Genomic DNA, 25,219 nt, shown 5'->3' with positions numbered 1-25,219 from the left:
ATACCTTGTAGAAACATCGAAAGCAGTCGTTTGAAAATCGTGTATAGAAGTGGTCTTATTATATTGTCCGTCTCTGTACATGTTCCATTGGCACTTAGTCCATCCAATGCAAGTTAGCTCAATACGTACTACGGTCTTGGGATCTGGGCGTATCGAACATAATACCAGATTTGTCCAGTGCACTACCAGATCCACTGTAGATCCAACGTAGGCTAAACTGCTAAATTGTTGTGAAAAAAAAACTGGAGACCTAGTGCTATAGCCATAATACAATACTGAATTAATGAATAGTTTAAATGAAACAAAAATAAAAAAAACATAGAATAAGAAGATGAAAACAAAAATAATGAATAAACATAATCCATCGATATGAAATTTGAAACATGCATAGTTTGTTGAAGGATAAAACCTTCCAACGAACAAAGATATGTGATAAAAAACGCTGAATTACAAAACCCGAAATAGCTCACGTTTTGTTCGATACTATTTATTTCCATTGGGAGACTCTCCTCCTACTCCCTTTCTCGTGCTCTCTGTCTCTCTCTATGTTACATAAAAGCGTGATATTGTCACTCTTTAATGCTAATATGCATTCATTCATTTTTTTTTCAATTATACATTTAACATTTTTTATTTGTTTTTCTTGAGTGTAACATCAAACATAAGCCAAACAGTTTAGCAACGGAAACAAAACAAATTTCCAAAGAAGGAAAACCAAAGCGAGGACACAACGTAAAACAAAATAAGCAACGATATGGATTATGGAAAAAGAAAAATCTAGACAAATGCTTTGATCCATCTCTTGTATGGGTCTAGTTTTTTTGCTTCAGTCTTGTCCTTCTTTTCCATCAACCCATTCCCCCCCCTCCTCTCCCTCTTTCCACAAAACAACTTTACTCGTCCTAGCTCTCTTCTTCTTTCTTCTAACATCTTTTCTTGTCCGTTCTTTAACTTATCTTGCGCACGGTATTCAGATGTTTCCTGCTCTCTTGTAAGACCGTTTGTTCTCGCTGACTACATAACAAATTCAAAGAGAATTTTGAATCCTGCTTTTAACTTGTCCTCTTTCCAAAACCTCCGATTTGTGAGTTCATCCTTACTATACTATCGATCCTGTATCGAATATATGTTTATATATACGAATAACCTATTAGTTATTCGTGCCCTTTGACACCGTGAACTAAGGTCCTCCTTTTTTTTTCTTTTTCTCATTTTTGTGTTTTTTTGCTTTATTAAATACATTTTTTTTATAAGTAGCCTGGTTCGTAGTTACGTTCGCTACTAATAAAATATATACATTCAATAGTACAAAAAACATGCACACAAACATCGGCTACAATCTGCTCATTTCTTCGCCGGTTCATTTGGTTGAACTCAACACATATCCCGCTAAATGGTGTGCGTTTTTAAATAACACCGTCAAACTCCTGCCCTTCTTCGTTTAACGTAAAACAAAAGCTCACTACCATCTATCGCTCGCTTTTTCCTCTGTACTATACTTTCCCGGTACTTCTTTTTAAAGGTTCTGCCACTGTGTAGCAAATATTGTTTGCTGCTGTTCGTTGCGCCGCGTAATCTCTTCGTGCAGGCCGTGCGAAAGCCACTTGTGATACAGCTTCTGGTAGCGCTCCATGCTTAAGCGGAGGGGATTACCACGGCGTAATCCCTGATCCGTTTCACCGTACTCATCGACGTATGGGGCGGGAATGAAGCAACCCTTGTTGATGCCCAGCAACAATATTTCGGCATCCCGTATGCGCAAGAAGATTCCGATGCCAGCTCCACACTCGGCCGTGTGGTACGTGCACGAACCGACTGAACTGTTGTCGAGCTCCTTCTGGCAGCAGAATGACTGCGAGCACAGAATGACACCACACACGAGACACATAGTCGGGTTTCGCGAGTCATCTCGGATATTGTTCGGGCAGGTGAACAGAGAAACGCTGTTGATTAAATCGCTATAATCTTCCGGCAGATCGATTAGCCGGCGGACGGGTGGTGCTGCCTGGAACAGGGCTCTTGGTTCACCGAGAAGATGGGCCTGTCGCGCATAGCGCATTCGGTTGATCTGATCGGAATTGCAGAACGCCAAACGTTCAATCAACTCAAACGTCTTTTGGCCAGCATTCAAATAGACAAGCGGATCTTCCTGCAAATCCAGGTACGTCATCATCGGGTGGTAATCATGTTCCGGCACGTCGGTGCACTGGGGCAGCGTAATATCGGTAATCCCGTAGAATAGAAGACTGCAGCATCGTAGCAGCGTATGGCTTTGTGTCTTGATATCGTTCACCAAGAGCTTGCAAAGCCGTTTTTGTTCTGCGACAGAACCACCGACGGTAATGGTGATGCTACCGCCATCGCCTGCATTCCGGTCGGTAGTAGCATTTGAAGCCTTCTCGTCCGGATGTGGCTGGTGAATGTTGTACTGTTGGAACAACAGCAGTAAATTACGCTCGGCATCCGTGAGAGGCGTTATAGTATCTTCATTCTGTTGCTGATCCGGATGATGTTCGGCATCCGACGATGCCATCGGCGGATTGATACCGGTCACTGATGTTATAATGGTGCGCAGCATGTTAACCATAAAAACGGCCAGCACAATCGAATGATCCAGTGCGTCGCCCTTCGGGATGCGTTGCGGGCGCACAAAACTGTAGAGCACGGAGCGCGTCGTGAACAGACACGTATTGAGTAATCCAAACAGATCCCAATCGAAGAAGGACTGTGATGGCGTGTGTCCGTATAGAGTTTCGTATATGTCGGCCATGAACAGTAGCATACGGTGCTGCACCAGCACCGTCGGTACTAGAGGACCCATCGCACAGGCAGCTCGTACCAATCCTCTGAGACAAGTGGAGTAGCGAATCGACAGTTCAGTACCCAAAGGAAGGTTTAGTACGCGTAATTGCATCTCGATCGATTTGATCGTATACGAAAGGGTCACCCACGGTGCCAGATATTCAGCGAATCGTTTTGCCTTGTACGGTACCGATGTGAAGCTTCGCACGTTCTTGGCAAAGGTGAGCAGTGCGTATTTAATAGTGCGATCGAAAAGCCGACCTACCAATGGTGGATCACGTAATGTTCCGTAGTATCGCAAACGCACACCATGTTTCGGTTCTGCTTCCTTTAGCACCGACGTGGTCAAGTGCGAAGGTGGAACCCTAATCCAATCCATGTCATCGTCGCTATAGTTCACGTCATCTTCCGTTGACGATTGATCGTCAGTTTCATATCCATCTATAGAGTCATCATCAGTTTGTTCTTCGCCCTGCTGCTGTAGTTCGACTTGTTGTTCGGCCTGCTGTTGTTGGTCCTGTTGCTGTTGGTCCTGTTGCTGTTCTCCCTGTTGTTGCTCGTCGGCCTGGTCCGCTGAAGCATCCAATTCTTCGTCTTGTACCGGTAGCACCACGACATTATTTGCAGGCGTCTCCTGCTCAAGACTCATTGGTTCATTTTCTTGTTCTCCGTAGCTCATGGCGCGATAATAAGCGCGTCGTTCACGGCGAACTACATTCCGGAGAGCGGCGTAATTGTATTCCGCCTGTTCGACACGGTCTAACGCGAGGCGCATGAAATCCGACGTGAACGAGTACCACAGTGGAAAATTAAAATCATTAGGATGGGTTACCGGTGATTCGGGAATCTCATTGAATCCGGCCGCCTTAACCGCCGCATCCACACGCGCCTTTGCACTGCTGGTGATTGTTTCATGCGGTGGTATAAGTGGCAACAAACAATTGCTCAAAAAACGACACAACGGACATAAAAACTCATTCTTCTCGATGTCAAACAGTATCGGGGCACGGTTACGATAAGGGCGTCGATTTTCCTTGATTACTTCGTTGTTAAAATATTTATCGAAACATGTCGAATGCATTACGTGTCCACAGGTTGTAAGATGTGGAGATGGATGAGTTGCCGTTTCGATCAGCCGAAGTATACCCTGCTCGTCCGTCTGCGTGTAGCGCGACAGAACACTTGAACGTTGCACGAATGCGGCATACACCATGCTGACGGATTCGTATGTGCCCAGCACGGTCTTTTCCGAGCAGAGAATACACGAATATCGCAACGCGGCCGTATCAGCAGGCCGTAATGGGGTTCGCTTCGGTCCGAGGGCAACCAAATGTTCGCTTGACGTCTGCCAGTCCATATCGGTTTCGGCAACAGGTTCACCTTCCTTCGGCTCGATCATTTCATCGTTTTCGTTCTCAAACATATCCGGGTGCGTGGTCATGAACATTTGTTGCGCTTTTTGCATCTGTGCCATTACCTGTGCGCGCCTTTTTGCGGCCAGCTTAGCGCGTTCTTCTTTTTCCAAACGATCCGCATCTACAGACGAAAGCCCACTGCTACTTGACTCAGCTCGGTCAATCTCACTCTGAATCAAGCTCATGTGTTTTGCCTCCATCGCTTTATAGCGCTGAATAGTCCAACGTAATAGGTCCCGCAGAGATTCAACCTAAAAATATAATTTAAATTTTTGGAGATTATGGAATAAAAATGAAACATATACCGCAGATTTTTACGCTTTCTTATGTTTTGTTGAGCTTTCCACATATTTGGAAATGGAAAAACAAAAGCAGGAATATTTCCAAAAGCAATAAAACAATAGAAAATGAACTATACATTTCAAGAAAAATCTCACAAATTTCAAAATAGCCAAACGAAAACTGAAATCCTAAGGTATGAAGAGAAACTAAGGGAAACAATAACATCTCAATACGATTTATTGAACGAATTGAGAAAAAAAACACCGGCTCAAAAGATGAAAATTTGATACATTCTAATGGACCGGAGCATTTGTCAAAGAGAACTGCATAAAGAACAAAAAAGGCAATACAAGGTGTACCGAGTCACTTTGCTGTATAAATGGCATATTTTGACGGTCTTTTCGTATATTTCCATTTAGGTCGAGTATTTTCAATACAATTGTCAAACCGAACCCAAACTCATTGGGTTCTACGCGCTTGCGGGATAGTCGAGTGTTGCAAATCATATCGAAGGATTTAAATTACATTTGGATTGAATGGAATTATTCTACAGAAACGGAAATACATATAAAAACCGACGCAATATGTCGTATGAGTATGTCGTATATTCTATGAGATTCTAAAAAAATAAGTAAGGTGTCAACCACCAAATTATAGAAGAAATAAATAATATGTGGAATAAAGGAATTATAAGAAAACAATAAGAGGTAATAGACACTATAGCGATTCCTAAACCAGAGACAGACAAAAATAACCCGAATAACTACAGAAAAATTGCAAAAATTAAAAAAAAAAAACAAAAATCATTAACACAGAGGTATTAGAGGTTTTAAGTTGTCACTGTTGTAGGAATAATGTAATTCCAAACGACTCATTTGGCTTCAAAAAAGAACGAACCAATGAGTAAATTATCTGAGAAATGAAATAACGTTTAACATAATTTTAAAACAAAAGCTAATAGGATTCATATGTATCGACCAAAAAAGTGCATACAATAATGTGCATATGATGATTTTCAGGAAACTACCTCAAAATATGAAAAACATTCAAATAGAAAGAATTTCTTTTTAAAAATATCTTGGGGATTGGACAGAGGGAAATCTATTTAAAAAAAAAAACAAATCGAAAATCTTAAAAAAGGCTAGAAAAAGATTGCGTGAGTGAGAAGTGAGGAGAATAGTGAGAAGAATTTGTAGTACCAAAAATAACCTTAGTCTGACAAAAACTCTTACGATTCTTCGAGTCAGAGTCATAATAAGGAACATATTAGAAAGCGGTTCCCTGTAAACTCAAAATGCAAAAAAAAACACTTTTTAACTATATGAACACGGTAATTCATAAATCAGTTAGAAAGGTTACAGGATGTACAAAACAACTCCTTTAAATAGTTAGATCGCGATTGCAGCCGAAACCCCAGCATACATCAGGGCAAAGCACATAGCGATAAAAGAATTGTTGAAAACCCTAATGTTTTCAAAGATTGACAGGGACCAATTAACAAAAGCTATCAGGAAAAACATCCCAAAAAGAAAAATTAATTACTTGGGAAACTTATTTGAGGATAAAATTTAAATATTTTCGTAGAAATCACAAGGTTAAATCAAATGATGTACATAAAGCCATTTAAATTCGTAGTGAAGAAGCTCGGGGACGGGGAGGCGCTCTGTGTATTGTCAGTGCACTTAAATACAAAACAAATAACTTAACACCCATAAGTTCTATAGAATTCTCTGCATTAGAGGAAGCCATAGAAGTAATGACAACTGAGAAAAAATAGACAACTCCATTATCTTTACCGATAGCCAAGCGGCGTGCAAAATCCTAAGCAATGCTCAAACCCTGAATCACATGGACGAAATTGTGTACAATATGCTCAAAGGATGCATAGAGTCAAACGCAGAAATTCAATGGATTCCAGGGCATTTAGGGCTTCATGGAATTGAGAAGGAAGACTAATAAGGAAAAAAGTTTACATGAAAAAAATATATACAATAGCAAATTAAGAATTACATCAATAATATGTAAGCAGAAAGTATGAAAAAAAAAAGAAAACAGAGATTGGAACAAAAAAAAACTGTGAACTAAAGAGTAAAAAAAATCAAAGATTTCAAAAAGACTTCGAAGACACCTCATGGCACTATAATCAAACCTCTCACCACACGAAATCAAAACTACAAACAGAATTATCGCTGGACAAGATTTATCAAAACATTGGCACAGAGTAATGAAAATCACCGAAAATGGCCACTGCGATATATGCAATAGTCTCGAGACGGGAATACACAACTTATTCTATTGTAGTAGATATAAGACACAATGAGAGATATACAACATTTCATTTGAAACATTCTTAAATAAATGGAAAGACCTGAATGGAAGATTGATAAAAACTTAATCAAACTCATCAATGCAACGGCAATTTGATTTTGAAAGGAAGCTTAAGAACTATAAACCACACAATATAAACGAATACATAGATATTATAACATCTGCATAAATGACAACGTAAAAAAAACGAACAGAAAAACAACAGACTCCTGAATGGACAGATGACTCTAGCGCAGTCTAAAGACTCAGTCGTAAATCAAAAAGATACAGTAAATCTTTGAATATGCGGAGAGAACAGTTGATTCTACTTAACATAGAAGGCTAAACCCTGTTTCGAAAAATAAGAAGATGAAGCACCGTAAGTTTTACTTAACACAGAAGGCTACACCCTGTTTCAACATAATATACAAATATATATATATATATATATATATATATATATATATATATATATATATATATATATATATATATATATATATATATATATATATATATATATATATACATATATATAAATTCGCTCGTATAGCTTGCACAGATCACGACGTACAACCGCGTGTTTTCGACAATACATACCCTTGGACTTTTGGAGAGATCTTCTAACAGCGTCACAAGATTGATGGTTTGACTTCTTTCGTAAAATTTCATGAATGGATAGTGTCCTGACTCTTCCTCTTGAATGGCATATCCTATCAAATGTAACACCTGAAAAGAAATTAAAATTTTAAATTAATTTTGTTACTATAAACACTTGTCTACCTAACTCGCATATTATAGCATAGATTTTGCGTACGCAATAGAAGAATTAATAAAATGTTAGAATATCCCAGGAAGTTCGCTCTTGGGGTAATGGTATAAGAGATAGCAGCACCGGCACCCATCCATATCGCCTCCTCGTACGCAGGACTTGACTATCCAGCTACGGGTAAAAATCAAATCACAGGAAGCCAGAAATAGCAAGCCAAGACCTTTCGAGGTTTTAGTGCCAAAGAAGAAGAGGAATGAAGTGGGATTTGAAGAAGGAAGTTTGCTCTCAGTGATTGAGTACCGCGTTTACGAGAGACTTCCGCTTTTACATGTTAGAAAGCAATTGCCCTAGCATCTTTAACAAAGTTTACTGAACACTTACTTTCGAGTTATTCATTTTATCAAAAAGAACAAAACAATAGATATGGCATTATATAACGAGTTTAGTTTAGTTAGGTTCGGAAATGGTGTATCATGTGTGTATTTAAGACAAATGTTGATGATCAACTATTGCATATTGCAATCATGCTGAAGATATGTTTATAAAATAGGTAGACTATCGGCGATCCCTTTTTCTGGCAGGACCGCCTAGAGAAGCTAGTTCTTCGACTCAAAGCTGTATATTGATCCATTACACAGTTAATGGCTTATAATGAAAGAAACAGTGACACCATCCAAGACAAAAACGGAAAATCTACTATAACAAGTCGGTGTCAGAAGTAATCAATGCAGCAATGGACTTTGGTAGAGATGTAGCTAGCAGAACCAGGAACGAAGCCAAGAAGACAGACACCAAAACTTGCACTTGACACGGCGCGCAGGCGACTGAGACCCAACTGACACTCCTCAGTTGCCATCAGTTCCAACAGCCTGGCAACACCGGAGACATCGTTGAAGTGACTATGAGTTGCAGAGCTATGGGTGCACGAAACACGCTTCTGCATGGAATGCTATGACCGTCAGCGCATCGGTATCGACGGTACAGGCCGAGAAGAAGTTGTGGTCGCATGCGTCAGTCTTCTTTTATCGGATTAAAGCCATGCATCACACTGCCAATGGGAGTGTAATTGGGAGATCACTTTCTGTGGTCCGTGCCTTCTACCGAGGGCTTTTAAAAGTTTCCCTGTCCGTTAACGATAAAAAATATGACGTTCAACGAACCTATATGCAGTAGCATATAAAGCTTAATGAACCACTTTCCTAGCTCTACTCAAGGCATGTCCAGTTAGGTTTGCCCCACGGACGCTTTTGTTGTTTTTCTTCTTTCTTCTTTCTTTCGGCTTAATTTATTTTTTATTCTGCCATCCGGCTACCGGAGAAGAAGATATGGATAATGAGATACTTACTCTTTGCAGTTGTCCTTCGGTAAAGGTCAATGATTGTAAATCAAGCGCACGTCCCAGAATAATTTGTATAATCTTTACCATTACGTCACATTGCAGGAGATTAGGAATATTGCTGGAATTGTAGTATAAAAATTAGATCCAACAGTTCAGCTGAGTCTCAATGTATACTGTGCCGTACTTGAATAGTTGGGTCAGCTTTGGTAGTGCAGGTGGAGGACAACAAACCAGTTCATTCTTTTCCTTCTTTTGATTTCGTTGTCGTTCCTCTGATTTTGACTTGTCCTCCTTGCTGTAGTGGTAGAAGTACAAATTGTACCAGCTGTAGTACTCTTGCTTCAGTATGTACATGCCCCTTTTTTCAGCGTCATTCGGCTTCTCGAACACAGCGACGTCGTTGATTACGGACTCGAACATTATTTCACTACAGTTATCTTCGTTCAATGCTCGGCTCAGCTCGGAGTGTGAGTGTGGCTTGATGCACAACTGCTGTACAATTTCCTTCTTAATTCGATCACTCTCGGTCACGTCACCAACGCCGGGTACATAACGTTCGCCGATAATCACGATTAGCAATTCAAGGAACTCTTCGACTAGTACACCTACTTGACGGATATAATCATCGTCACCGCCGCTTGCCTCTGCACTGCGTGGTCTTTCCTGCACATCCTTATCCAGCCATTCGATCAACTTGTATTTGTTCAGCACGTGTATGATGAACTTGTTTGCCTCGATCAGCGAGGCACCTATCTGCAGGATGACAATATCGCGATCAAGCATCTCATACCGGCACTTGACGTTGCGATAGAAAAACAGCTGATTGATCAATGCGTACCCGTTACGGCGCCACATGCCTGCGTGCACCTGGGACATCATGGTACGAGCGCAAAGCACTGGCTCGATAATTTGCTCCGGTGTAGGATAGTCGGCGGTGCTTGGTGCAAAGGAATCGAATGTAAAATCGTGTCGCTCGAAAACGGTGTAAAGCCCAGCTAGGAACCGTGTCAACGGCAGGTGTACAGAAACTGGTCTGGATAGCACATCGTACGTCAAGCACGAGGCACTATGTTCACCTACGGTTCGCACTACCGTTTCGGATTCTTGAGCGATGAATTTAGTATCGCTCAGAGATGACATTACCATGCGAAAAACTTTGCCAAGTACGATGCGATCCGTAGCACACCATTCCAGTACCAGCGTAATCAAATGCGACAGCTTCAGATGAAGTGTGAAAGCCGTTTCCCATTCCTGCTCGTACTCAAGGTGTTGGCCTACCTGACGGGTCGCCGCATCCATTCCTTGCATATACTTAAGCAGGCGTATCAGCTGCTGCAATCCATGTACGAATCCGGTACGCAGTTCATTTGTCCATTTGTCGGGTTTAAAGCTGAGCAGATACTTCAGATCGATCAGTATGTAGGAAGCTCGCTTGAATGCGTTCATCGTTGACGTATTTTTTATAAACACCAACTGCCGATTTTTGACATACTTATCGATGGCCTCCGAGAAATATGTATGCAGCAGTTTAAAGAACGCTGACTCTTTTTCGATTAGATAGTGTGCAATCGTTGGCACTGTGAACAACTGCACACTCAGCGAGACAATCGAGAATGAATGGTAGTGATCATCTCTGATGAAATCTTGCATTAGTGAAGCATATAGTTTGGTAAATGTTATCGCTAGCAGTTTTTTGTTGTCATAGTCCATCAGCATCCCAGAAATTAGCAGCCGATGCCAGGATGTTCGTGCTGACTTCCACAAGTTGTGATCATTACTGAGGATGAACTTCAAATTATACGTCCCTTGTGGTGTCGTGATCGTATCGGTAAAAATTTTCCGGAAGGAAGAGTGTTTTGTCAGGAACTCCTGAAACCTGCATTGATTTGTATTACAGAGAACAAACAAAAATCCCGTTGAAAAGAGTTTAACATAGATTGTTTTAGTTAAATCAGGTAAATGACATACCATCCAAGCATTTGCATTGCTAAGTGCTGGCAGGCAACCTCATTGCGATGCATGACCGTAACTTTTAACGGTAATGTTCGACTGGCCATGGTCGAACGCATCGCTTTATTTTCGATATCTTCCTTAAGCTTTTTGCACACCTCAAACGAGGCACATTTAACAACGGCGCGTCCTTCACGGTCAATACTGGTCACGAATTCGATCGCAGTCTTATGCTCGCATTTCACTATTGACGTTAACGTTTGGATAACCTATAAAAAAAACAAAATAACAAGAAATACTTTTCGTGAAAATAGTCGCCCTTCAGCATCTACAATTGATCATACCTGCTCAAAAGTGTGCGTTTCGTCATTGTACAAAATCGTGCAGTATGAATTTTCGTAATTCTCCCACTCGGAAATATCTCCCGAGCCATGCATCTGTAGCGTTTGCATACAGTAGTCCAGTATAGCACGAAAAACAATTCCACAGCGCGTCTTTTTGTCATCCGACAAGGGCACCTGCTGTTGATCATCCTGTGCCTTATTATCGGAAATGCACTGTTGATAGTGGAAACAATCAAGGTTTATTGCGTGACATGCTTTCTGTGATGTTTTGGGAACAATTGATCGGATGTATTGCTAAAACCATACGTGTCCAGTCAAAGTGTCATTTGTGGGATAGGTTTATCCGACGAATGGCAATTCGACCATCAAATATGATATTTGATTTTCACAACTTAAGAAAAAATGGTTGAACATCGTTGATAGATAGCACCGTCTACTCACAGCGTGCTCGTCGCAGAATGGAAACCTCTTCCAAGCTTCTACATCACCGCAATCACAGCAACCACCGCCACCGGAAGTAGCCATTTTGTATTTATGTGTACGATGTACTGATTTTTTGAAACATGTGGAACATAGCACACATGTTGGATCCATACCTGTAATTATTGGTAGAACAATGTAAAACATTAAACTTTAGTAATGTGTCGAAATGAATTATAATCTTTATACATATAACTATTTCTAACTCCGAATGAAAATATACATAACAATTTTTAAAATATAGACAATACGGCGTCAAGCCATAATCCTAAAAATATAAATACATAATTTTTAAAACATAGCATAAGCAGTTTTAAAACTGAGTTCTTGATTTTAACAGACCAGTCACACACGATTTCGCTCCATATAATAAAGTTGTTAAATCACTGAGAGGAGCTTTTCAAATATATTTTGCAATATAACAAGCTCTTTATGTAACAATCATATAGTTACGTTGAGGGTACAACGTGACGCGTGCAATGTTTTTTTAAATACAGCTTGTTACAATGCGTTTGTAGAATCGCATTGAGCAATTCTCTAACTGCATGCATTATATGATTTATAACATTTAACAAATTCCATTGTATGTTTGCTCAGTTCTAAAATGGATCCTGTAATGCTTATTTAAAGTGCTACACTTCAGTTGAAAATATATGATAAAATTCTTTTATTCCTATCCCAAAAAGTTAGGACTGATTGCCTATTATGCTCTTGTTGGCTTAGCCTTTGGCTGAAATCCAAAAAACGTTGCCTACACAATAATCTTGATAGTACAATATGCTGCAGACATACTACATAATTTCTATCATACATTTATTATTTCAAAATGCTAACTGTTCTCTACAAATATTGAATATAAAAATGGTATACTATTTTCGTAAACCGTTGATTCCCATGTATACAATGCACCCTCGGTTTTTGAGGTAAACTTTTTGGCAACAGTTGTTTAGAAGTTTACTAAATGGAAGTCTAGGAAAATATAATTATAAGTCTAAACAAAAAAAAATGGGTTCCGATTGGAGTTCACGATAAGCTCACCGTTTCGTTTGCTTATTGTGCCACATAGGCTGTGACAGGTCTACAAAACGCAAACACATTTACATTTTTATTTTGCGGCGTCAACTACAGAATTTTTTATGTAAAATTACATAAATCATCTCCGGCAATAGACTATGGACTGTTTTTTTTTTCTACGTGCAATAAACCATCCTCAATAAACCAATAAAAAAATATTCAAATAGATTTAAATTTGATCGGTGGTTTGTTTTGGTCTGATCTTTGAATTACGCTTTTACAAATTATTGTGCGACGAACGGTGCAAAACCCCGAAAAAAAACAACAACGAAATGCTCACATGCACAAGCAAAGACACGTACTATTATATAGAACTGAACATAAAATGCTTGCAGAGTACTTAAAAATACCTAATAAAAAATTGCTAAATAATCACGACTTGAAATTATTTGATTGCATATAACTTATTGTATGATTACTTACTACATTCGCGACAGCTGTAAGTTGGTTCGCCGATTTTAAAAACGCGTCCACACACGGAGGACACTGTGTCGGTATGTTTAATTTTTTCCAAAAACTCTTCTGGATCCGAGCCGCAGATGAAGCGTTCCATTAAGGAGACGGTAGCTGCTCGAGCACCTGGTTCGTCAAACACGGCGTTACCGGCCAAGAAGATATTATTACCGTGTGCCTCATTCTCTGCATGCTGCAGATTTGGTAGCTGCACGTCCGCATCATGTCTGGCTTCATCGGGTCGTGGCGAAGGCGGTGACACGAACTTTCCAGCAATATTCTGAAGATATGATACTATTTCTTTCGTAGTCAACAAGCCGACATGGTACGTTTCTTCCCATTGTTGAAAAAGGCGATTGGGATCCATTTCTGTAGAAGGGAACATCGTAGACAAAGAACATATGCATAGAGTTAGAACGTAGCAGAATTGTGATGAATACCGTCAATGTTTGTGTGTGGTACCAAAACGATGAATAATCAAAGTAAGTCTGTAGCCAACCCCGAAGAAGGTGACACGTTAAGCGTTAAAGAACGAGTTAACTATTGCACATGAAATTTTCCTTTTTTGTTCGTATGCCACTCACATGCACATGCTTATACACAGAGATGAGGTGGGGATAAAGGTTTCAAATTGATAGAAAAGACGATTTTCCAAATCGAAGGGCCGCTCCACGGATCTTCTAATCGACGCACAAATAAGTCACTAATGACTAGGAGTGGGGAATGCATTTTACACCTACTCGTGGCAATCATTGGTTTGCTATGGAATTTAAAGGAATTGTTGCCTACCTACATCCATTTTCCGTGGCCTCTGCTCACAAAGGACTTGTCCGTTTACACAGAGCCCCCCCACCCACCCCCCACCACACACACACACACACACACACACACACACACACACACACACACACACACACACACTCACTCACACAAAAAAACACGCACACTCTCCCTTGATTCGGTGCGTTCGTCGCTGTTACGGATGTTTTCACTCGAAATTCTTCGGAAATAGATACAGATAAACTACCTGCAAAATGGACGACACACACATACACACGTTAGCACAAACGGGAAAAGGGACAGGAGCACAAGCAAGCAAGCCCAAGGTAAGAATGGATCACGAAAAAACCTTCGCTAAGATGGCGTCTGTTGCTCACATATAGAATAAAATAGATAGACAAAAAGCATTTTTTTCCTTTTTTCCAACGACTAAAGTCTTACCTTGTCCAGGAACACACAATTTTGCCAAAATAATAAATTGATTCGCTTATTAACGGGACGTCCTACTTCAACCAAGTCTGACGAAACTGTGAACAAAAACGTCATGGCGGTTCGATGAATATGCAGGGACAGTATGAACTGTCAATTATATACAAGGTTTCTATAACTGACAGCTTGAAGTGAAAATAAAAATGAAAAGATAGAATGAAAATAATCCATTGGTTTTGCTCCTATTTTGGGCAGGCTGTGTTCCTACTTTCGGCATCACGAATAGACGATTTGAAACACTCAAAAAGGTGTAATTAATTAAAGAAAAATATTTTTATCAATTTTCTGTTCTTAATTTGCTTAATTTCTTGATAGAAAGTAGTTAAATAATTAATTTTATGTTGCTCATTTTGGATTTCAAACTGCCAGATTTTGACGTCTCTCGAAAATCGCTCTGAAATTGCACTGGATTGAGCTGTCAAAAAGCAACATTTTCCATGTACCTATTTTCGGCAGCCTTTATAGTGAAAAAGCAGCCTTTATAGTGAAAAAATAATCATTTATTGGATTTTTAAATTATCAGTGAGCTTTGAATAAATTTTAAAATAATTTTATTGTTCAGAAAAATCGAAATCTCAATTTTTTTAAGCTCTAGTTTGCTAAATCTCAGAACTGCCGAACTATCGGCACAAAGCCAATCTGACGAAATGTTTTGAGCTCGGCACAAATAATGCGATATTTCGGAAAATATCGATCTAAATGCGTCAAAACTTAGTATATTGAGAATAAACAATGATTTATTCCTTTAAAAGTAGTTAAAAGATAATTTCTAATGCGATTTTTTCCATAATATTACTATTTTGCCGACCTGCCGAAAATAGGTACACTGCCGAAAACTGGAGCAGTTACCTTAAACCGGCCGTAGACGGGACATACTTTTGACGGGATACTTTTGACAACCACCGATTTTCCTTTGTTCTTGTATGCTGTCAGACGCGTCCTCGTAGCTACCGTTTTCGACCCCTCCTGTGGTAGCAGCGGCTACATGCAGCTGTAGCTGTCAAATGCCCCAAAAAAAATAACTCCACTGTGTTTATCACTGTGGATAGGATCGAATCAATTATGGCTTCAAGGTAAACTATTAAATTCGATATACGTTCATTTTTATCGCCTTAATAATTATTTCAACAAAAGGAAATTCGCTTTTGAAGCCATCAAGTATTAAATAAAACTCTCATGCTGACACTGAGACAAAATAGCTTATAGTATTGAGTATATACAAATATCCCGATACATGCAGTATGAAATATATTTGTATTTTAACGTAAAAGTATATTAAAAACGTAATGTTTTGTTAATTTTAGAGAGCTTATATTGATAGAAACTCATATTTTATAGAACAAAGATGTATAAAGTATTACTCGGTACAGTTTAAAAGCTTATAGGGAGAACTTTACATGCACAAAAAATATTGGAGTGGCTTTTAGTTTCAAGTTTTTTACAGTGCTTTGTGTTATTAAAAATCTACAATCATTTTTCTATTTCATTTCTAGAAGATTAAGGAATTTTCAAACAAACAAAAATTATAACGGTGAATTTTTAAATTTATGTGCTGCCTGTTCATCGCACAACAGTTCAACTCCCCAACCTACCAGTGCTAACCACCACATCCCCGATCCGTCATCCGTGTCGCCGGCGTGTTTCCCGCATACATCGGGTTACAAGCCGGCGACTTGAGAACAATAGGTCGCTGGAGCTGTCAAAAGTCGCCTGTCAAAAGTATGTCCCGTCCAAGGTATATGGATATAGAAGGTAGAGTTGTTTAGAGCAAATTGACATTTCTCGACCTGACATAACAGTTCCGTGGTGATCGAGGGGAAGGGTATTGAGAAGAGTGATGGCAGCGTCGGAGGAGGCGCCGGTGGTGGTATCGCTTGCGATTTTTTGACGAAAAATGCAACCAAATATCGTCAATCTTCTGTGGTACAACATTTGATAAGCAAAGATGACCCATAAATTAGCGAAATTGCTCAAGGGATTGAGAATCGAGGCTGTTTGTTCATGTTTGTTGCCCATACCATATGTTTTTGTAAACAAACTCTGACATAACTCGACTAAAATGTCGCCCTGTCAAATCGATAAAAATCCACCTTCTAAATACATACACCTTGGTCCCGTCTACGCGAAGCTTTATAACCAGCTGATTCGATGCGATCAAGTAAACGCCAAACTGGTGCTGTTCTTCTACTTCTTTACATGTGTCAAAGCGGGCTTTTTACGACACCTCCTCTCAACTCACTTTGGGCAAAAGTCTGAATAGATGCCCCCACATTTATTAAACTACTCACATTCAACTCACATAGTCTTTAGAATTTTTGTCGCTAGTTCAAAGAGAATTTGTTTAGATATCTGTACTATAGATATCATTCTGTTTGTTCTAAAAAGGAAATTTAAAATTAATTTATATTTTCCGTAGCAATTCAATCCAGAACGGCTGTCATACCTGTCTATAGCTACCTGCCTTGAGGCATAGATGTCAAATGTGACGTGAAGGTGTTTTTTTTTTCGTTTGTTCTTTCACCAGCTTATGTAAAATCAAACCCGGACTTGTGTGCCTTGCTTGGAGATCTACAATTTGCTGGTTAAAGTATGAAAAATAAATATCAGTGCCAATCTGACTGTTTCCTGTTTGCCAAATGCAGATTTCTCAAAGAAGTTCAAACTTTCTTTTTTTTTTCTTTACTCTGAAGCCCAAGCAGCGCACGAGCTAAAATAACAGGATTCTACCAGCAAAATGTTGGCCGTTCGTCCGCTGTTGACGAAGGCACTGTTGTTACCATCAACCAACGGTGCCGCTCAAGTTTTACGATCAAAAGCCACTCTGCCGGTGGTAGAGAACGACAAACCGGAAAAACTTCCTTACTCGCCGTTCGGTACAAAGCAGTCGAATTGGGCTGACTGGACAGTCGCTCGGCTGGATGATGTGCTGAACTGGGGCCGCAAAGGATCCATCTGGCCTCTGACGTTCGGGTTGGCATGCTGTGCGGTTGAGATGATGCATATCGCCGCTCCGCGCTACGATATGGATCGGTTCGGTGTTGTATTCCGTGCTTCACCCCGCCAGGCGGACGTGATCATCGTGGCTGGTACGCTTACCAACAAGATGGCACCAGCTCTGCGTAAGGTGTACGACCAAATGCCGGAACCGCGCTGGGTCATCTCAATGGGTAGCTGTGCGAATGGTGGTGGCTACTATCACTACTCATACTCGGTGGTGCGTGGCTGTGATCGGATTATTCCGGTCGACATCTATGTGCCCGGCTGTCCACCGACCGCAGAAGCTCTGCTGTACGGCGTGCTGCAGCTGCAAAAGAAGGTTAAGCGCATGAAGACGCTGCAGATGTGGTATCGCAAATAAGTAATTTCCATTCATTTCTTTGTTGTTTTGGCGTATCAAACGAAATAAAATTGTAGGTCGTATGTACCATTGATTGCAATTATGCCAGGTCTTTTCGTTGTCAGGCGCATAGGTCAAAACCTACATGAGACCAAGTGCAGCATGCATTTGATTGCAATCAAAGTGCAGTGGCAGTCAGACGGGTATTTTTCATGTTAGGTGCTACGCTATGAAAAGAATTGCGCTGTGGAATATACTTATAAATATCTTGCGACGAGTTGAAGATAAAAAAGAAGCTCCTTAGATGATATAAATAGGGTCAACCTTGCAAAGGTGTTTGAGGTAGTCCTTAAAATCTATCTTCTTTATTTATTTAGACATGAATTTTAACTCCTTGTATTGAGCAAACATCTCAACAAAAGGCATTCACAAGCAAAAGAAAGAATATTGAAAGAACCTACAATACGGCATCAGTCCGTAATAATTAATAAATAAATAAATAAATATTGAAAGAACCTTGGGAAGGTTGTAGGGCTTGTTGTCGCTTGCGATTTTTTTATGAAAAATGCAACCAAATATCGTCAATCCTCTGTGAGACAACATTTGATATGCGAAGATAACCCATAAGTTAGCGAAATTGCTCAAGGGACTGAAAATCGAGACTGATTGTTCATGTTTGTAGCCCCATACCGTATGATTTTGTAAACAAACTCTGACATAACTCGACTAAAATGGCGCCCTGTCAAATCGATAAAAATTCACCTTCTAAATACATCCACCATTTGTTGCAAAGCATCTCAGCACCTCAGTGAAAATGAAGCCATGCTTATAACGTCAAACAACAGTTGAAAGCAGTCCACCGTTTACAAACAAGCGAATACACTGTGCTCAGATTTGCGTTTCGTATTGTTTCTTTGTTTATTTTGCGATTATTTACTTTTACACATTCAATGATTAATGCTCATATTTCGTAGGATTGAATTTATTAAGTGATGCTACGAAAATATTGTTAGACAATTAACTTTGGAAGATTAAATGCAAAGCGAATCATGGCACAAAATGTGTCCAACGATTCTTTGGACGATATTGAAAACAAATCCGATGTGTTGAATCATACTAGCTATTCGCTGCGTGATGCATCCGCTTTGCAAAACGATCTGCTCGGATTAAACGATGTCGAGCTGCTGGACAAAAGTGTAACGGAGCTGCTGGACGACCCATATAGAATTAAATTGCGACGAAACAGTAACTATGACGGGTTCGATCAAAACCTCGGAGACAGCTGGATTTATCCGGTCAACTATCCATTGAGACGGTATCAGTTCACAATCACAGAGTCAGCCCTCTTCAAGAATACGCTTGTTGTGTTGCCTACCGGTCTAGGCAAAACATTCATAGCGGCCGTCGTCATGTTCAACATATACCGCTGGTATCCAACAGGCAAGGTGATCTTTATGGCTCCAACCCGGCCTCTCGTCAGCCAGCAGATCGAGGCGTGCTATCGGATTATGGGCATTCCTCGGGAAGACACGGCCGAAGTGACTGGAAAGCAACCACGCCAAAAGCGTGCAGCGCTGTGGCACAATAAACGTGTTTTCTACGCTACGCCGCAGGTCGTGCTGGCGGATTTGCAATCGACCGAACAAACGTTCCCGGTCCAACAGGTCCGTCTAATCGTTATAGACGAAGCGCACAAGGCAAAGGGACGTTATGCGTACACTGATGTGATTCGTTTGATAGCAGAGAAAAACCCATATTTTCGAGTGTTGGCACTGTCCGCAACACCCGGTCGAACGTTGGAAGATGTTGCCGAAATTATCAAGAATCTGCTTATATCACACATTGAGGTGCGATGGAATAACTCGATCGATGTGTTGCCGTACGTGTTTCGGAAGGACATACGAACCATCGTGATACCGCTCGGCCAAACGATCGAGCGCTTGCGGAAGGAGCTGCTGCAACTTGTTAATCCATACTTGGAGCGGTTACTCGAATCGAATGTGTTCATGCGTTATCCTAACACAGTAACGTCCGGATTGCTCATCATGGAGCAAAAACGATTTCGCAGAAATGCTCTTCAACAGCGCCATCGGAATCATTCTGCCATTTGCGCCGATTTTGGTGTTTGCATCAGTATGTACCATGCGCTCGCTTTGCTCGTTAAGCACGGTATAAGGGCATTACTGAACTTTTTTGATGATGGTGGTGGTACGAATGTAAAAGAAAAGTATTTCGTCGCAAACGACCCACAAATCAAGACATTCCTAGAACGGTTGCGGGAACAGTACCAGCATCGTCATCAGCAGCAAGGATTAGACGACTCGAGTGTTTTGACCGGAAATGATGATATTGATTTCGGTCATCCGAAGTATCGCATACTGGAACAGCAGCTGACAACATTCTTTAAAGAGTTCCCAGACTCGAAAGCGATAGTGTTCTGCGAGTTTCGTGATTCGGTTGCAATGATTAAACGTATGCTTAGCAAAAATGAACCGTTGATGCGACCGAACAGTATTGTTGGTAAGATTTTTTTTCTTCTTCAATATATACAGTGATAAAGGATGCATCACTATCAGTACTTAGGTTTGTCCTTTGGCGATTAAATATTTTCTTTTCTAAATGCATATTGTTTTATAATGGTTGGCTATAATGGCAACCATTATAATGGCTAATGGTTTTGTTTGTCTCCCTCGTAGGGCAAGGCGGGGCCAACGGTGTCCGTGTGCCACAACAAGAACAGATAGACGTAATGCGCCACTTCCGTTCCGGAACGTACAACACCCTCATCGCCACATGTGTCGCCGAGGAAGGCATTGACGTAGGTGAGGTGGATCTGATAGTGTGCTTTGATGTTGCGAAAAATCCCGTTCGATTCGTGCAAAGAATAGGCCGTACGGGACGGCAACGAGTCGGACGAGTTTTGATGCTCGTTACTGAGGGTGAGGAACACAATACACTTAAGCAAGTGCTCGCATCGAAGGACAAAACGAATCAACAGCTTGCCCGCAGCAAAGATATCTTGCAAGTTCTTTACCGCCATTCGCCCCCTCTCGTACCGGCAGGATTGCAACCAAAGTGTGTAAAAATGTTTATGAACATTTCTGGCGAACCAACCACGGTACACCATACCGGTTCGGATTCGTCAGACGGAGAAGCTCAGAACACCGTAAAAGGAAACAATAGAAAGAGAAGAAATAACCGGTTAAAAGATGAAGCGAGTGAAGTAACCGAGCCATCATCAAAACGAAATAAAACCACCGAAACAAAAACACGGGACGTAAGAGATTTTTTCCAACGGCAGCGAAACGCTACAACGGTTGATCTGGATGCTAGTGAATGTGAATTTTTTGTCTTGGACTCATCGTATCAGAAAGACAAGAATGGTTTAAAGGATCGATCGCACGGAAATTCATCCATACCATATGATAAATCGATTCGTCACGGCCGTACGGATGCTGAAGTGGCTATCGCTGCCCTGCTTCAACCTTTGATAAGAAACTACAAACAATTGTGCCGACAGAAATGTCTGAACAAACATATACTACTACATCCGCCCAAAGTAATGCAGTTCGATCGGAAGGAATCTTCAAATAATGTTCCGTTGTTAGACGATCCACTCGACCTTCCCGAGCTGATTTTCCGAGAACTTGACAGTGGGGAAGTTGAACAACCACCTGAAGAGAGCCAGGTTACGGATCGATCCATCTCAAATCTATTCGATTCCTCGCTTAATCTATCGGAAACAACTGTCACCAGCAAGTGTCTATGGAAAGACGATACATGTAAACTATGGAGAGAACCCAAAAGAGTCATTAATGTTAAAAAATCCCGTGTATCGACGCTGAAAATTCGCCAAAATCGTTGCACCTCTCCGAAGGATTTATGCAATAGCCCACTTTTACTTGCGTTCAATCGATCGGCGAAGAAAATAAAAAACTCGGATGCGCTCGAAACACCAGCGCGAACTAATGCTCGATCCAAAACATCACACTCTTTGCATAAACAAAAGATAGAAAGTGTTTCACATAAGATGGTTCTGGAGTTTTTTCTTTTGCAAAATTTGGAGCAAATCTTTGGTGACGATAGTTCTGAGAAGTTAGATGCTTTTGGCATAGATCCTATCGATCAAAGGAAAGCAATTGAAAATTTTCATCCTAAAGGACTTCCTTCAATCAGTAAGAGACTATCTGGTGAGCTCAAAAACTCCTCTTCATTAATTTTACGTGATAAGCTAACGACGAGGGAAGATGAATATGCTTCCACCAGGACGAATTTGGTAACTACATCGGATCTGAATTTGACCCGTCCCAAACAAAGAGCAAATGCGCATGTTACGATAGAATCTGTCCGTGTGTTGGAAAGCAGCAATAATTTCAACAGAAAAAACTTTGATTTAGGCACTCCCGAGTTAGTTTTTCAGGATGATAGCAATAACGAGTATAAGGTTGATAGCAGCTCACCACCTAAGCCCTCCTCTAGAGAGTCGATTAAATCTTATACTGTCACTTCGAAATTGGCTAGTATTCGTTTGCAAAATAGCAACAAAATCAACTCAGAAGAGATGCATTGTCTGCCTGGTAAATCACCGTATTTTGTTTCTTCCTATGATAAATTGACACCGTCACCCTGTATGGAAAATCTGAAGAAAGCAAAAGAGTTAAAAGAACCGGTACACGCACAGCTGATCCGCATTAGAAATGACGAAGGAATGAGAGAAACCAGAGAGGTGATGAAATCTTATACTGCCACCTCGAAATTAGCGAGTTTGTGTTTGCAAAGTAGCGACAAAATCTGCACAGAAGATATATACTGTCTTCCTGGAAAATCACCGTATTTTGTTTCTTCCTATGAGAAGTTGACACCGTCGCCCAATGCCCATAATGTGAAACAATCAAACAATTTAATTGAGCCAGTGCCTACCCAACCGAACACTGGTAGAAATAACGAAACAATGAATGAAACTACTATAGGCAAAAAAGTACGACGCGCTTTCAATAATAGGATAGAATCTAGTTCGGTGAGCTTGAAGGATGATAACGAAGATGAAGAATCGCTTGGCCATAATTCGGTGTCGCGCCCCAAACACACTTCGACAGACAAAGAGGAGGAAGATGATGAAATTTTTAAATCTGCTATCGAGGTAAGTTATATATGGGAAGTTATATATATTTGTTTGTTTTTTATTTTTTTATTTTTAGTAATGACGGTATATAAATGTATATATAAAGATATATATATATATATATATATATATATATATATATATATATATATATATATATATATATATATATATATATATATATATATATATATATATATATATATATATATATATATATATATATATATAATGTATATAAACTATTAAACTAAACACTCTCATTTTGTAGATACGCTCGTCGCACTTGTCGAATCGCCTCAACAAGCCAGCGAAACTTGGGAAAGGCAAACCGCGAAAGCGCAAACAGAATGGTCGTGATTTTCTTCAAAGTCAGGCTGCAGTATCGGACGACAGTAATGATGATGATGATGTTGGAGACGACAGCGATGGGGAGAACTCACTGGAAAATTTTGTCACTGCATCCGACGATGAGCAGAGTACGGTTGACATGCGCGCAGTTTATTTGCAGTCCGTGCGCAGCCCCCTTATACGCCGTGGAGGTTTCAAAATAGTATCCAGTGGGCCTATTAAACAACAGGATGTGGATGATTCATATTTGGATGAAACTGATACACACTACGCCCAAGAAGGAAGTCATGAAGCTGCTGTTGCGGACATGAATGAGGAGGAACAGTTACTGAATTCCTTCATCGACGATAACATCGTGATGAGCTTGGAGTCTGAACTGTCCGAGCTTGAGATGGCTGAAAGACTGCTCAAAGAACGTCGCCGTAAAAATAGGCGGACACGCCAATCAGATGAAATGTTTTCTGCTCAAGGAAGGAAGACACGACTCCGTCAAATCGTAGATTCGACTTCAGATAGTGATTGACATATGTTGAACTATTAAAGAAAAAAATAATTTCTATTTTTTGTAATTTCTAAACCGAGAGAAGATCGTATTATTTTTACAACTGATAGTGTTGTGTTTATTATTGTTCTTATTGTGGGTATTAGTAAAAAAGTTTGGTATAAAGTAATTTGAAGGAACAGTGTTATATTTTATTTATTAAATTATGACGGCTTGACGTATTGTCAATATCGCATGTGCTGACGATTACAAATTCACAAAGAATACAAGGCATTTCCTCCCTGTTATTTTGCCTTATTCCGGGCATGATCGGTTGTAGTTATGTGATTGCGGGTGATAATCCAGGTCTATGGTACTTATTGTTGATTTGGGGATGGTAGATGTCCGGGTCCGGTTCTATTATTGTCTATGTTGGTCTATTGTTGAAGTGATGGTGGTAGTGTGGTGTACGGAACGGAACATCATCATTCCGTGTATCGGATCCAAGCTGTAACAAAAAAAAAAACAGACAACAATCTGAGCAGCACAAACATTTGCCTGCGTACAGTGTTCCTCAAACTACCCAGCAGTGAATGCCCAGCTCAACCAGGCCAGCACGAAACTCAGAAGCTTTCGTCGAGTTCCAACCCGTAACAGCAGGGTCTCTGCTAATCACGGGGTTGAACCCGCCGACAACCTCCGAACCCAACGCCAGCAAGGCCGCACTCGCCCCATCAAGGCTAGCCATAGATGAAAAACACTGTTACAGAAAATTCTGTCTTTTAACGACAGTTTCGAATTTGACCCCGGATGCTGTTGCTTCGTCAACAGATCACCAGTGGCACTACAAAAAAAAAAAACCCTTAACACTTACGACAAAGACAACACAGCGAATAACAAAAGGGGATGGCGGATATGGATTGGAAGGATAATAGGGATGCGGAATCAAAGGATGAGACCGTTGTCTCTGGCGAATCGGAAGATGAGCCTCATGTAAGCGAGGTCTCTGGTCACCAACACTTCTCTAATTTCTACACCCGGTCGTCTGCCGATGCTCTCGACTGCGCCCTACAAGGAGGTTCTTGCGGGTTCAAACTCCACGCAAGGCCACAGAAGGTGATCCACATCGTGAAATCCGTCTTCGTCTGAGCCAGAGTTATATGCTACAGGTGAGCATTCAACGCAAAATGATTCGAAATGAGTCGAGACATCATGCGTATGAACGCCCGTGTAGCATACTTGCTAAACATCTTAACAATATCTTATTAACAGAGAGACACTTCTTAACGTCACAGAAACAAACAATGCTCCATACCATAATTTCAAACAGACAATTCATTAAACCAGTAACCTACAATTTATCAAGACTGCAATAAATGCAGATTTAGCTTTTCTTGACCTAACGCACGGTAAAACATGAACATTCAAACACCGACCAGCA

The 25,219-nt window shown here is 40.5% G+C and overlaps 3 protein-coding genes across 4 annotated transcripts; 2 read left to right on the top strand and 1 right to left on the bottom strand.

Moving 5' to 3' along the window:
• Window positions 1-466: 466 nt before the first annotated feature.
• Window positions 467-14,572, bottom strand: LOC118511391 (E3 ubiquitin-protein ligase UBR1). Of its 2 annotated transcripts, none has more exons than XM_036054419.1 (9): window positions 14,008-14,076; window positions 13,189-13,587; window positions 11,653-11,807; window positions 11,212-11,424; window positions 10,886-11,136; window positions 9,102-10,793; window positions 8,924-9,035; window positions 7,407-7,535; window positions 467-4,468 (listed from the first exon to the last, which is right to left on the bottom strand). In XM_036054419.1, exons 1-9 carry the CDS (start codon window positions 14,015-14,017, stop codon window positions 1,517-1,519), a joined length of 5,913 nt encoding a protein of 1,970 aa, XP_035910312.1. In that variant the 5' UTR covers window positions 14,018-14,076; the 3' UTR covers window positions 467-1,516. The 2 variants fall into 2 exon arrangements, with proteins under 2 accessions (XP_035910312.1, XP_035910320.1); XM_036054427.1 differs by lacking the exon at window positions 14,008-14,076 and adding an exon at window positions 14,440-14,572 and having other exon boundaries at window positions 1,106-4,468.
• Window positions 14,573-16,918: 2,346 nt separating this feature from the next.
• Window positions 16,919-17,927, top strand: LOC118511944 (NADH-quinone oxidoreductase subunit B 2). The gene is made up of 2 exons (XM_036055652.1): window positions 16,919-17,074; window positions 17,178-17,927. Exon 2 carries the CDS (start codon window positions 17,222-17,224, stop codon window positions 17,843-17,845), a length of 624 nt encoding a protein of 207 aa, XP_035911545.1. The 5' UTR covers window positions 16,919-17,074; window positions 17,178-17,221; the 3' UTR covers window positions 17,846-17,927.
• A 586-nt stretch (window positions 17,928-18,513) lies between these two features.
• On the top strand, window positions 18,514-23,908 carry LOC118511416 (Fanconi anemia group M protein homolog). The gene is made up of 3 exons (XM_036054494.1): window positions 18,514-20,344; window positions 20,521-22,964; window positions 23,218-23,908. The coding sequence occupies exons 1-3, from the start codon at window positions 18,874-18,876 to the stop codon at window positions 23,818-23,820; spliced, it is 4,518 nt and encodes a 1,505-aa protein (XP_035910387.1). The 5' UTR covers window positions 18,514-18,873; the 3' UTR covers window positions 23,821-23,908.
• The last annotated feature ends 1,311 nt before the right edge of the window (window positions 23,909-25,219 follow it).

This window comes from Anopheles stephensi, chromosome X, assembly GCF_013141755.1.
Source record: "Anopheles stephensi strain Indian chromosome X, UCI_ANSTEP_V1.0, whole genome shotgun sequence".
Lineage (NCBI taxonomy): Eukaryota > Metazoa > Arthropoda > Insecta > Diptera > Culicidae > Anopheles > Anopheles stephensi.
Note: the sequence above shows the minus strand (reverse complement) of the source record. Positions and strands in the feature narration are given on the sequence as shown.